Below are 14,743 nucleotides of genomic sequence, written 5' to 3'. Positions count from 1 at the left end.
GTCAGCTCAACACAGCTGTCATCCTGGGGTAAGCCTGACCTCTGGACACATGCCTGCTTTTTCTGCTCCAGCTGCTCCTCAGGCTCTTGGCCAATTCCTGGTTATCCTATGGGAGATGAACCCCAAGGCAGGCAGACAGGTCTATGATCCTAGAGCTGTCCTCTGGTACATTTCTCACCCATTTTTAGGATCTCCAGTGTCTGACCTGCTCCCTGGATGTGGGCCAGATAAAAGCATTAAAGAGTGTTTTTCATGCCCACTGTTTAAGGAAAGGGCTGGGGACCAAGAGGGGATGGGCATGTACAATATCTATGAATTGGGAGGAGATCTAGGGACAAGTGTGGGTTGAAAGCCAATTTCAAACTCTTTTTACTCTTTCCACAATTGATTCAAACCCTCTTCATTAAGGCAAAGAAAGCAAGATTCAAAGGCAGGAGATTGACTTCCCTTGTTTCTGTGTGACCTTAGGGTATGAAATAGTTGCTAGCCAAAAGAAGGGGGCACAACTACTTTAGAAAATGCTCATTTCTACCAGACAGGCTGGCAACAGAGACATAATCAAGCCTGCTCTACAGGTTATAGTGGGAGGCAGTGATACGAGCTCAGTGAATGGACTTAGCTTATGCAACGCTAAACAGGTGTCAGTAATAAGCAAGTCATTTATATTCATTGCTACAGCTCTGACTTTTTATATTACTTAAATTTTATTTTGTATGTATTTTTTTTACTTGCATATGTGGTGTGCATGTCTGTAGTTAGATGTGAAAGCCTGATGTTAGGTGTCTTCTTCAACACTCTTCATCTCATGTTTTGAGGCAAGATCTCTTATTGTAACTGAAACTTGGCATTTGGGCTACTCTAGCTAGCCAGTTTCTTTTTGGGATCTCCTGTTTTTGTCTCCTTAGTAACAGGATCACTAGGCCATCCCTGCCTAGCCTGTATGTAGGTATTGGGCATTCAAACTTAGGTCCTTGCATTTACATGGCAAGCAGGTCTATTATCCACCTCCTCAGCCCAGTTCTGGTCTTTTAATATATGTCATTTAAAGGAAGAGCAAACCCCGCACTTCTTAATCTTTCTTATGTTAAAAGGTAGATTCTGATTCACTAGGCCTGGGCAGGCTTGGCCTCTGAACTTTCATACTAACAGGTAACATCCATAGGTCTAGTGCAAGGGCTGGGCTAATGCTTTTATAGGAAAGGAGGGGAAATCTTGTAATGTGTTGAGAAGAAACAGCCCAGGAAATAGAACAGAAACATGGATTTATTAAGACAGCTCACAGAGATGGCCTCTTGGCCATAGAACATAATTTTCATCTTAGGAAAACAGTGAGAGGAGGGAGGGGGGTTCAGAGACTCTAGAAGCCTCGGGCTGGTCACTTCCTGGACTTCTCTGCAGAGCAGCTGCCATTGGTCTTGTTGAGAGACTCAGTACTCCCCATTCTGGAGCCCATGCTGTTGAGGATTTTGTCAAGTTCTCCTGGGATGTTTGGCTTCTCCTCGTTCTCAGTCTCACGGTGGTAGAAGTAGTTGAAATTGGAGACAATGACAGGCACAGGGAGGGCGATGGTGAGGACACCAGCAATGGCGCACAGAGTACCCACAATCTTTCCTCCTGGGGTGGTTGGGCACATGTCACCGTAGCCTACAGTTGTCATGGTGACCACAGCCCACCAGAAGCCATCAGGAATGCTAGAGAAATGGGACTCTGGCTCATCCACCTCAGCAAAGTAGACTGCACTGGAGAAAAGGATGACCCCAATGAAGAGGAAGAAGATGAGCAGCCCCAGCTCCCGCATGGAAGCCTTCAGCGTCTGCCCCAGGATCTGCAGCCCTTTAGAGTGTCGAGAAAGCTTGAAGATGCGGAAGACCCTCACCAGACGAATGATCCTCAGGATGGCCAGGGACATGTTCTGCTGGGCACTTGGCTCGGTCTCCTGTACTAGCTCTGTTATGAGGGTTGCAAAGTAGGGGATGATGGAGATGATGTCAATAATATTCATGATGTTCTTGAAGAAGTCAGTCTTGCTGGGGCAGACCACAAACCGGAGCACCAGCTCAAAGGTGAACCACACGATGCAGGTGGACTCCACCATGAAGAAAGGATCAGTGAACATGGTCTGGGAGAGGCCTGTTTTGTTTGTATTGATGCTGGGGTCTCTGACCACCTTCAGCTCCCTGTCCTCTCGGAACTCTGGGAGTGTCTCCAGGCAGAAGATGGTGATGGAGATGACTACAACCAAAACCGAGACCACAGCCACTCCTCGAGCTGCACTGGAGCTCTCGGGGTACTCAAAGAGAAGCCAGAATTGCCGGTGAAAGTCATTGGTGGGCAGCAGTGTCTCAGGGTCCTTAATGAAGCCTTCATCCTCCCGGAACTGGTCCATGGCCTCGCTACCCAGTTCATAGAAGGAGATCTCATCAGCGAAAACATCGATAGGCACGTTGGCTGGCCGCCGTATTTTCCCACCAGACTGGTAATAATATAAGATTCCATCAAAACTAGGTCTGTTTCTATCAAAGAAATACTCATTTCTCATGGAGTCAAAAAATTGCATCCTTTTCTCCCGGTCTCCCAGGAGTGTCTCTGGGAATTGATTAAGTGTTCTGAGCTGAGTCTCGAATCTCAGACCAGCAATGTTGATGATCACCCTTTGGTTTCCCTCATTCAAGACCACTGGCTCAGGTCCCGGGGGATCCACATACTCTCCTGGGATCTTGGAGAAGGCAGTTTCATGGTTGGTGTTGTCACTGATAAGGACTCTCCAATTGGAAAAGGGACTGCTACCAGGGCGGCCTTTTGAGCTGGTTGGGTCAAAGTCTGTGGCATAGCCTGGCTCTTCATGGATTTCATCCGAGTTATCAAAATTGACCAGAGCAACCTCCATTTCTTTCCAGCTACACACATCCATTCTAGGGAGTCAGGAGAACAGCATGAAGACCCCCAGTCTTTGCTACCCACTGGACGCTGTGAAGAAGAAGGAATTCATTATATGGGAGTCAAGGTAGGATTCAGCTGGCTCTTGACTGTTGAGGCAAGGTATAGCAGTGGATTAAGCAATGATTTAGCAATAGCTTGGGGAGGAATGCTGTGGTGTTTCCAGCAGCAATCATTCCTTGGCACTGTTTTGCTCCTCTGAGTTTGTACACACCATCTACTAGTTTAAAATAAAGTATGAGGAATGATCCTAGTGATGAGGGGCAAACTGTCTCCAGAGTAGGAAGACCTAGAAACACAGGGGCTTAAAGGTGGTCTCCAAAAGGAGAAAGTTAATGCTCCTTGATAATGAAAGTATAGTTGTAATCATGTGATGTCCGTCAGTTTATCCAGCATGTTCCCACACCCATTGCCACTCTTAACTCCTCTTTTCTGCATCCAACAGTCAAGTCATTTTCTTAAAACCCTCTCGTTTACATCTTTGACACCCAGCCAAAGCTCTGCTCTGTTCTGTCAAGTTGTGAGGTCTGGGATGGCGTTCAGGAAGACTAAAAAGACAGAGGCAGGGTGGCTGATCTACAATGTCTTCTTCAAGACTGGAGCCCCTTATCTGGAAGGAGATCTTTGAGGGTAGAGTTAGTGTGATACATGTGTGAAATGCTTGGCAGAGAGAGGATTGTATCTATTGCTGTGTTTGCCAGTGTTTCCACATCACAGAAAATTTAGAAGACACTAGCCAGTGGAAGTTTTGAGCTCTAAATCAAAGTGAATAATTTTCAGTGAAACTCCCTCTCTCTAGCATCCATCCCTCCCTCCTTCTCTCCCTCCCTCCCTCCCTCCCTCCCTCCTTCCCTCCCTCCCTCCCTCCCTTCCTCCCTCCCTCCTTCCCTCCTTCTTTCCCTCCTTCTCTCCCTATACCATCTCTGTGTGTAGGGGGCATTTGGGGTAGGCTTAGGACCAAAGCTTGGATATGAATGAACATAGATGAACACTCTCCAGGTTCCTGCCAGCTTCTGTTTCTATTGAAGAACACTAGCCAGGCAGGCTAGAGTGAGTGTGGAGGCAGAGGTAAGTGACCTAACCTGAGGTGGTATCTGTAGTGACCATGGCATTGGAATAGTTACATCACAGGGGCCAGGGAGCCCTGCTGTGTACAGCATTGTAGTCTCTTCAAAGTGATTTCACATTCCCTTATCTCACTGGTTGGCAATAGTTAGAAGACAGCTGTATTGTATTGTATGGGCAAGTGACTTCCAACAACTCTATAGCTAGTGCTGCAGAGTTCTGTGAGCTCTGTTGTAGTCTCTTGGCCCAGAACCATCTCTACTACACCACAGGGGACTGAGGGGTGGGGAGCCAGGCTTATAGAATCTTGGGATCTCAGCTCTTTGGAGGCTTGCCCTGTTCTGCTTCGCAATCCATGTACGTGAATGAGGTGGTTAGGTCAGAATCCTGAACACTTTCTCTGCCTCTTGGGCATCTGTGGCCTTTGCTGCCTTCCAGATTTCAGTGAGCGACTCCTTCTATATAGACTGCGGAAGATATACTCACGTGGGCACCTTGCATGAGGCTTGGCAAGGAGCAAGTGGTTGGAACATAGGTCAGAACTGTGTGTAAGATTTTTGAGAACAGAACCAGTTGACAGCAGCTCAAATCCTAGGTCTACACAGGTGACCCTAAAGTGTTAGCTGTGTGGCTGAAAGTGACCTGGCTTGGAGCTTTGTTTCGCTACTTAGGGGTTGAATATTTTTGAATAAACTACTGGATTTTATAACTCTTAGTTTTCTGGTATATGAAATGGGTAAGAAGAATAGTAATTCCCATCTGAAAGACTATACTGAGGGGCTGGGAGGAGCCTTAGTGGGTAAGAGAGTTTGCTATGCGAGTATGAAGAGATTCATTTGGATCGCTGGTACCCATGTGAAAACTGGTGTGTCACAATCTCATCTAATTTCAGTTCTCTCTCCCTCCCCCTCTCCATCCCTTCCATGTGTGTGTGTGTGTTGAGGTAAGAAGCTTGTGTGCTTGCTAAGACTTTCTGGCTAGCCAGTCCAGCTGAAAAAGCAGTGAGTGCCAAGTTCAGTGGAGATCCTGTCTCAAGGGAATAAGGAAGAGACAGAGAAAGCAGGACACTAGCTGTCCTTCTCTGCCCTCTGGGAATAGGACAGGTGCACCTGAACTCATGTGTACAAACTTGAATCCCAAAAGAAAAGGTAGAGAGAGAGAGAGAAGAGAGAGAGAGAGAGAGAGAGAGAGAGAGAGAGAGAGAGAGAGAGAGAGAGAGAGAGAGAGATTATATTGAGAATTACATGGGATGTAACTTTCTAAATTGTAAGTCATCTTTTCTTTAAATGTGGGTAACTGCCCTTCACCCTCCCTACCTCCCTTCCTCATCATTACAGCAAACTCAAGGGTAGAAATGGGGTCCATGTGAGGAAATGCAGGAATCTTAACTCCATACCCTTTCCATCTGCTCTGCCTGACCCACCACTAAGCTGTCCCACTTCTAGGTTACGTTGCCTCTTTGTCATCTTCCCTGCTCATGTGGAGATGGTCTATAACCTGCCACAGAACCTATGCTGGCCAGTCCAGCTTTATCTGCCTTTGTGTGCCCTGGCCTGCTGCACTGACTACTCTTCAGCTCTCCGTGTGGAGGGACACTATCCACGGGCTCAGCCTCAGTACCTACAACCTCTTCAAGTGTCCAGAGTACAGGCAATGCCTAGCAGGGCATTCCTTGTGTTTTTTGCATGTTCCTGAAGGACAGGGTTTATCTTGAATCACTCTCTGTACCAGTGTCCAGTCTGAGGTGGCAGGTAGGAGGAGGGTGGAGGGTTTGAGAAACAGCATCATTTTAAGCAGTGCACCCACACTGAGTGGTTATTTGGTAAATATTCTTTACAAGGTTGGTTAATAAAAACAGGAAAGAGTAATTGCATGTTCCTGAGGGTAGGGGCCATGTCTAGTTTTACAAACTCAGCCCACCCCAAGTGCTCAGTTAATGTCTGGGGATGGAATGATGGAGTGGTAAGGATGAGTGGCAGGCAGCATGCTGGGCTCTGAGCCAGGACTATTGTCTACACTAACTGCTTGCAGTGTCTCATCAAGCCTCCGTGTTGTCATCTATAATAAGAAAATAGGCTGAGTCAAAGGAGCCAGATAGGAACATATAGAATAACTTCATGAATACAAAACCTCAGAAATGCTAATCTAGAGCAGCAGAAAGCTGATCAGCAGTGGCCTGGGAGAGAGGGCAGGAAGACGGGAGGAATCACCAAGTGGGCACCAGTAATGGTCTTACAGGTGTATACGCATATCAGAAAGCACCAGGCTGCATGCTTTAGATCTAGTGTGCATCACAGTATGCCACTGCATCCTTCAGGATAAAAGGAGAGCAAGCAAACAAAGATCAGAGTGCTTGCTTTGCCACTGTTCTGCAAGATCTGGGTAAGGACCAAGGGAAATGACATGGGAGGGTGCTTTGCAGGCTGCCACGGGCTGCGTGTGTGACCTTGCATGGAACTCACATGGTGCCCAGATCCGAGACAGCTCACATTGTAAGGGATCAGCAGATGCTCTTTAAAAATAATTTTTTTGAGAAGTTCACTTACAAGTACAGATACGTTACTTGTATCTCCCAATTCATCTTGTGTCTCCACTTTCCCAAGTTCATGATCTCTTCTATATTCATTATACGTTGTAGACATAATCTATATGATCCACAGAGTCTGTTCAGTGTTGCTCATATGTACTTAGGGTTGTTCACTTGATACTGAATATTCCATTACGGGGATTATGCTCAGAGAAAATGGATTCTCCGCTTCTCAGATCAGAATCCATTGTTTGACTGCCTGTAGCTCTTCATGGAGAGGCAGGGCCTTGTGATGTCCCACGATGACATGTTGACTGGTGTGGTATACATGCAGCTCTTGTTTAGGTTATCATATTGTGGAAATTCTGTCAACTCTGTCGTGTCTAGAAGACACGACTATCTTGCTAGTTGGCTAGGATCAGCAGATATTTATTAGCAAGAGGGAATGCAACCTGTGACCTGGGCTCACTGTGGTTTCTGGATCTATAGAGGAGGGCTGCCCCTGTGAGGACCAGTTTTTGTTTTTGTTTTGTTTTTTGTTTTTGTTTTTGTTTTGTGTGTGTGTGTGTGTGTGTGTGTGTGTGTGTGTCACCCTAGCAGAGAAAAGTCTGAAACCTGAAACGTTAATGCAGCCTCTGGCCATAGAAGCTACCTCCCACCCCAGCCCCCTGCCTCATGCTACTTTGTTTCAATGGTCATTTCTAGAAACTAAGGTTGAATTTCATTCTTTCCCTGGATACACAGCCTGTGGTATCATTCTCTGGGTTGGAAAGGGCCCCCAGTGAGGATGGAGCCGAGGACATTTGGAGCAGCTTCCATTGTTATGTTTGCTGGTGTGACTTCTAATAACAGCCATGACTCTTATGTGTCGGACCTTCCAAAGCCTCGAAGAATTGCTCTGACTCCAAGCAGAGCTTTTACCCATGGCTGAAGGGATCACAATGTCTGACTCCTCTCACAATCTGTATTCTTGTCCGGTACAGTGCTGGCTGCACCAGTGTGCAGATGGACCTTGTTCCCCATGGCACACTTAATCCTCCTTCTCGGCTGCCGTGTGTGCAGGCCACTCTTCTAACCTTGCCTGGAGGGAAAGCTGTCCTGGAGGGTGCCAGGTGGAGATACTTCTGTCCTCTTGAGAGCTGTCTAGAGGTTGTCTATACCTTTCAGTGCTATTGGTTCGTGTTTTTCCTCCAGAGGGTGGCTATGTTTGTATCCTGTAGCATCTAGCACTGGGGAACAGTCTAGCCGCCCACTGTCCTAGGGTGTCTCAAATACACTAGGACTTACTTGTCATCTTACTGCTCTTCCCCAGAGCCAGACAGACTTGTTGTATGGCCTGAGGCACTTCATAGATACTGAGAAGTGCTTCTAACCCATTTCCACTGCCTTTGCACAGATCACAATGTTCCCAGCTTCACCGCTACTCTATAGCATGTCTGGACTTTTGGTCCATACATAGATGTTGATGAGTCTTTGTGGTGTGGGTGGTCTCTGCCATAATCAAACCTGGAACTTTCTGTGCACTTCACTATAGGCTTCTAACCATTATGCAGATGTCGGTGGCTGGTGCTGGTGCTGCAGGTCTAACTTTGCAAGGTCACTGAGCTGTACTAAGCAGAAAGGATCTGGAGCCCATTCCTTGGCCTCTCTACACAGGTTGTCTTTGGTTGCCTAGCAACCTAACACCTCCTCCATAGTCAAGTAAGGTAGCAGCTGTCAGAGAGTCTGATAATGACTACAAGAAGTCATCTGCAAAGACAACTGTGTATACTGTGCCTCTAGGCCCCAGGTCTCCGAGACAGGGAGCACACGGGTATCTGTCACTGGCAAGGTCAGATGTTTCAGGGCTGTCAGTTGATGGAGGAGACCAGACCAGGGAGTTCTCAAGCAGGGCTAGAGTGGAATCGTGTTTTCATTGCCTTGTGGGGCTCTGAGTGGAGGATTGCCAGAAAAGGAGATGGAAGACTGACTGTGGCGCTGCTCTGTCTGGACAGGAGAGGGCGATCTTGTCTTGCTGGAAGCAATTTCTGGCCTCTCTTATGCTCCCTTCATCTTTGAGTTCCCTCTTTTACTCTATGGCTAGCTAGCTGCAAGACTTGGTGGTCTTCTCCAGGCTAGCTCTCAAGGCCATCACTTTCATCTCTCTTCAGCAAAACACTGTCACATTGAGTGGCTGTGGGTACAGGCTCTGGGGGCAGAGACAGGGGCCAGCTCTCAGTTTCTGTGTGGCTCTTCATCCTACGTTGTCTGTCCATCTGCTACCTGTGTGACTAAGGACAAGTTGGTAGGGCTTTTGACTTAAGGTGCCTCAGACTTATGGTGACATCCTTGCTTTCTGCCTCAAGAGTTGCTGGAGAGGCACTTATGCCACACAGAAGCACCTCCCATGTGGGTGCTGATAGTGTCAGGGTGAGATGGGTCCTTTTTCCTTGCCCTCTCTTGGTACTGAGTTCTACACTTACTGGTGCAGTAGCAGGGCTCTCTCAGAGGCTGCCTGAGATGCATATGATGCTCAGTGAGTGGAAGGCCAGCAGAGGCGGACTTCTGTGGCCTGATCTCTTGTGCTCTGATAAGACTATCTCCTCCTATCCTGGCACAATGGGTGAGGTGATTGCTCACCTCAGATTAACAATGCATACCAAATCCATAAGGGGTTTGAGCCTGGCAGTTTCCACTGTCATTGGCAGGGATCCTTATCTTCATTTAACCCAGAGAGACACTGAGTCCAGGAAGGTATATGACTAGTCCATGCTAGGAAGCTGTGACTGACACATGGGTGTTCTAATTCCAAACTCAACACTCTTCCTATTATCCTCTAATTCCACAATAGCGAACCCACATGCGTGATGCTCACGTGAGTTCATTCAATTTGTCTGGAAACTGTGACACACACACACACACACACACACACACACACACACACACACACTAGAGGCATGCAGAACAACATATGCCCACACATAGACACATGTGTGCCTTCTTGTACAAATACTCATAGACATATGTATATTACACACATAATTACCAAGACATCCGAGCACATATGCAGATACATAGGGACAGACTCCTGCAACACCACCCACACTGCACAGATGTTTCTATTCCAGGGGTGTCTGGCCCCTTTCTCCAACTTAATCTTTTTGCCTCTTGGAACAGGAGCATGTTCTGTTGCTTGCAGCAATAGAAGGCAGAGAGGACTGGAGGGGGCTCAGATGGCTGGTCACATGGATCTCTTCCTTGTTAGAGTGTCGATGGGCACAGCGTGGGCAGTGTGTCTCTCTCCCTGTGAGGACTGCTCAAGGACAAAGCTATCTTCTGAAAGAGATGGAAAGATGCAGGCAAGAGCTCTTTCATTTAAACCCTGAGTAACAGCAACAATGCCGAAAAGAATGAGCCCAGGATAATTCATTCTGGTAGCAATGTGAGGCTTACAGTTCAGCTGCTATTATCAGTGGGGACCAGAACCTACTGATCTTGGGGAAAATAATTTTACTTTGTAAGTCAGCTAGGAAAAAGGTCTCTTGGATTCTTTTCCCTGGACCTCTTAGGTTTGTGCATTAAGGGCCCCTGTTGCCTCCCTATTTGCCTGGGAGAGAAGGGTGCATCTGTCTCTATGGTGACAGGTTTCTAGACGCCAGGGAAAATATGAGGAAGCCTTGGGTTTGGATATTGCGTATCTTCTTGTGGGTTCCATAGTGGTGAAACTGAACTAACTATGGGATTCCTGTGTACAGAGTTCCCATGTTGGCCACTCCCAAATGGGGTCATGGGAATGTGTAGAGCTAGGAACGACCCTACAGAGAACCTAGAATGGTCTACAGACTAACACATCTTGTCCTCAAGCAAGTCCCCATGCAGATTCTGATTCTGCTATTTGTGTTTTCAGTAGTTAGGATGAACCCCTCTGGATGTCCCTGCTGGTCACCCCCACTTAGCTGCCTCAGGTAGAATAGGACAGGTAGGTGAGGTGGGGGGCTATGTTCCTATAAAAATTCTCCTGCCTACTCCCTCTCCCTAAATGTGAAGTTGTTTCTAGCTATTCCCCAAAAAATGCAAGAAAGAATATTTTTAGGAAGAGTTCTATCATTGGGGATATGACTTTTTAACTACTCCTGCTTAACCTTGCCGTTAGCCACTGATTTCACACAGCCAGTTTGTCAGCTGGAAATGGAGCGTGTACGTGGACTTCAGGGATGTGAGCCCCAGCTTGGCCTCTGCTTCTCACTAGCTGCATAACAGGAGGGAAGTTGCTTTAGCTTCCTACATTTTGTTGTTTGCTTTTTAAAACAGGCAGAGAAACACCTGCCCACCCACTCAGGCCACCCGATCTGTGTTGACCGAAGTACATGTGACAGGACAGATAGTTAAAGTAGACTTTCAGTCTTGGCCACATCTGTCCCTACATGAAAAGGCTGGAGGAATCAAGGCACAAGGGCACAAGGGCAGCTTCCCTGACCCTTCCACTCTCTGTCTCATGCTGCTTTGTAGAACCCCTAAGAAATGTTCTTATACTCTTGTTTTCATTTAACTGACACAGCAGGTAGACTTAAGATGGGAGAACTGCCATTATTGTTCCCATTTAAAGATGAAGGCACTACCCATCTAGAGTGGTTAGGGCAGGATGTGGTGAGGGAGGGACCTGACGCTGGCATGTTTGAATCTGAGCCTAGCACTTGTCAGTGCTTCTCAAGAGCCTACACCAAGGTTTAGGATCAGCCCTTTCATCTTCCGTGATCTGACAACGTGCTGCAATTCATCATGGATGAATTAACTTAAGATCTCCCCCTACCCCTTCCTTCCTTTATCCTCCTATGAGGCACTTTGCTTAGCCATGTGGTCACAAGCATGGGAGCAGAGGCAGCCAGCAAACTCCAGCTCCTGTGGCCCTGAGCAGGTTGCTTCCTCTTTGTGATTCTTCTTCTCTACAATGCAGAGGCTACGGACATCTAGGAAAACTCCATGTGGAACCTTAGGAAAACTCTAGGTACTATGACAAGGACTATGTAGAAGTTGGTTGTGATGTATGTCGGAGGCTGGACTTGGCGCCTTGGCCTATATTTACAAAATCCTTATCATCATTGCTGTTATCATCGTTATCACCATCATCTTGACACAGGGTCTTGCTATGTGGCCCAGGTTGAACTTAAACACGAAATCCTCCTGCTTTTGCGTCCTGAGTTATGAGGTCACAGGTGTGTGCCCCTCTCCCAGTTGTTGGCTTGGTTTTGAGAATACTGTTAGGGCTGACCGTTGCTCCCATTCTAGCCTGAGCTCACTCTGACTTTCCCTTATCCTAAGGCATGCTCTAGTCTTTCTTTCACTGCTCTGTAAAGGCCTCCTTCTCCCCAGCCATCTTGCTCTGTCATCTCCAAAGTCCAGCCGCCGACATACATCACAACCAACTTTTACGTAGTCCTTGTCATAGTACCTAGAGTTTTCCTAAGATTCCACATGTGCGTAGCCTCTGCATCGTAGAGAAGAAGAATCACAAAGAGGAAGCAACCTGTTCAGGGCCACATAAGCTAGAGTTTGCTGGCTGCCTCTGCTCCCATGTTTGTGACCACATGGCTAAGCAAGGGCCGCATAGGAGGATAAAGGAAGGAAGGGGTAGGGGGAGATCTTAAGTTAATTCATCCATGATGTCCTCTGTCTGCCTGATCCTCCCTGCCCCCTGTCTTACCATGATCTCTGTTCAGACATTCCCTCTCATCTAGGTGTCTGTTGTGGACTTCTTGATCCTTTCTGTCCCCCCTATGCAGGCCCCAGGGAATTCCTCCTTCCAGCTAGAATGGACCCAGGCTAGAATGGACCCAGGCATCCCAGCTAGAGGTCTCCAGGGGACTCCCATTACTCCTAGTCTAGCCAGCATCCTCCGTGTGCCTCTGTCTCCTATGTTGTGGTGGGACCTGGGACCAATTCCAGCTATGTGAACACATGTGACATCTATCAGGGGATAGAGGGGAGCAATGAGCTTGGCTCTGGTTCCAGCTGGCAGCAGTCACTCCCTACACATTCTGCATTGCTTCCCTTTCCCTGTGGAGGTAGCCTAGGGCCAGGCCACCAAGACCTGTGCCCTTATGTTGACACTGGATACAAGATGCCATATGCCACCCTCTCTTTTTTGTAAGTACCTACAAACTTCCTAACAGCCCTGTTTCAAAACTGTTTCTCTTCCTTCTCCTCCTCCTTCTCCTTCTTCTCCTCCTCCTCCTCCTCCTCTTCCTCCTCCTCCTCCTCCTCTTCCTCCTCCTCCTCCTCCTCCTCTCTTTCCCCCTCCTCTTCTTTGTTTTTGTTTTTTAAAGACAAATTTTCCTCTACGTAGTCCAGGCTGGCCTGGAGCTCATGATGTCCTTGGTTCATCTTTCTTGTGTTAGAATTACAGGTGTGTGCCACCATAGCTAGCTGTTTGCAGGATTTCTGAAGCTATGTGACCTTGAAAGAGTTCCTTCATTTCTTTGCTTTTAAATCCCCTAATCAGGAAAGCAGGCATGATAACAATGTTTACAGAGAGATCCAGGACAAAGATTCATATCCTTGCCTAACCCCAGGCCTTAGAACAATATGCTATATTGAACACAGAAGAACCACGGAAAGAAAATATTTGTTGAATAATTCATTGTTTGCGACAGAAAAGCATCATTTAGGAAACAAAGCCCTGATAGTAGAATCGTAGGCATCTGCCTATGGGAGTGGAGTGGGCTTATGAAAGTGGGGTGGGTGGAAGGGTTTGTTATACGTCTGACAGAACACACTAAAGCTAGTGTCTTCCTGCCTCTAGCTTCCCAAGGCTTGCTCTCCTGTTGACTTTATGTGGACACTGAGCATGGAGGTCATGGAGGGTACTCTGTGTGTGGGGGGTCCTTAAGTCCTGGTAGGACTCCATAATCTCTGGAGTGTGAGGATGTAGTGGACAGCTATGCTTTCTTCATGTTGAAGGTCAAAACCCAGACTGAAGCTGGTGTTCTTGGAATACCTCAAGCTAAACAGCTGGGAAAGCAGACCATAAGAAGACTGCAGCTTCCTAAGAGCATGCTGGGAAGGGAGCCAGCTTGGCTGGCTGACACTTGTTGCCATGCGTGCAATTGAATTTTCCCAGAATGCCTCCAGTCCTCTAGGAGAATGCCACTGGGAGCCTGGGATGGAAGAAACTGAAGAGTGGGCCCAGTGAAGACAGCATGGGTTAGCACTCACCAGCAGGAGTGGTGTCTCGGACCCAGTGGGCCTCCGCAGCTCTGCTGGGGTCAGCTGGCCATAGCAGATGGGATGTGCTGGTCTCAAGGTCCACAGGAAGACTGGCAGGGAGGATCCTGGTCAGCAGATACTTGGGATTCAGAAATCCTATCCCTGGGTGAAACAGGATCTCTCTGCCTCTCTCTGCCCATGGAGGAAGATTCAGAGAGAATATCCAGCTCTGTTGGGTGGCAGGGTGCAGAATGCCTGGGGACAGGGGACAGGGTGAGCTGGGGTAAGGACAACTGGCAGCTTCATTGCTGAAGGCACACAGGTCACTTACTGACCAGGAAGCTTAGTTAGTCACTAACTTGAGATACTTTCTAAAGCCAGTGTGACATGTGGGTAATGGAGTTGAGCAGTGGGGACTGGGTATCTCCACATGAGTGCTAGAGGCCAGAAGACCTTGCCACAAGTGGGTTTAGGGAGTATCCGAGTTGTTATTATGTGTTATTATTTGTATGACATGTGCATGTGAGTGCACGAGCATTCGTGCACATGTTTGTGTGTGTGCATGTGCACACGCATGCCATGGCAAGCATATGAAAATCAGTGGCTAACTTTCAGAAGTAGGTTCTCTCCTTCCAATGTGGGCTCCTTGGATTGAACGCAGGTTGTCAGGCTCACATGCCAGTGAATTGTCAGTCTGCTTTGTAGATGACCACAGGTAAAAATCAGCTTTCTTCGGTCTGTAGGATAAAGCAAGGCTTAGCTGCCAGTCATTGACTTTGACCTCCAGGAAGGCATCCATGCACTGCTGGTGACAGAGAAAAAGCCTTGTCCAACTTGCCCAGCACCAAGGACCTGGGTGAGATATGAACACCAGAGCTCAGAAACAGAGAGCCCAGCTGCTGTTGGTGGCATTGTGGTGTCATCGAGAGGCTGAGAACACACACTTCACACTCTCCTCCTGCCTCTAACCCAGGCCTCCTGCCAGACTTTGCATGTGATATTTGGGACCAACTACCCTTTTCTTTTCTCAGT

The 14,743-nt window shown here is 47.7% G+C and overlaps 1 protein-coding gene across 1 annotated transcript; it reads right to left on the bottom strand.

The window, feature by feature from the left end:
* Nucleotides 1-1,244: 1,244 nt before the first annotated feature.
* Kcna10 (potassium voltage-gated channel, shaker-related subfamily, member 10) lies at nucleotides 1,245-13,823 on the bottom strand. Its single transcript, NM_001081140.1, has 2 exons — nucleotides 13,721-13,823; nucleotides 1,245-2,967 (listed from the first exon to the last, which is right to left on the bottom strand). Exon 2 carries the CDS (start codon nucleotides 2,909-2,911, stop codon nucleotides 1,376-1,378), a length of 1,536 nt encoding a protein of 511 aa, NP_001074609.1. The 5' UTR covers nucleotides 2,912-2,967; nucleotides 13,721-13,823; the 3' UTR covers nucleotides 1,245-1,375.
* Between the last annotated feature and the right edge of the window lie 920 nt (nucleotides 13,824-14,743).

The sequence above is a fragment of the Mus musculus genome, chromosome 3 (assembly GCF_000001635.26).
Source record: "Mus musculus strain C57BL/6J chromosome 3, GRCm38.p6 C57BL/6J".
NCBI lineage: Eukaryota > Metazoa > Chordata > Mammalia > Rodentia > Muridae > Mus > Mus musculus.
The sequence above is the reverse complement of the archived record's forward strand: the minus strand, read 5'-3'. Positions and strand labels throughout refer to the sequence as shown.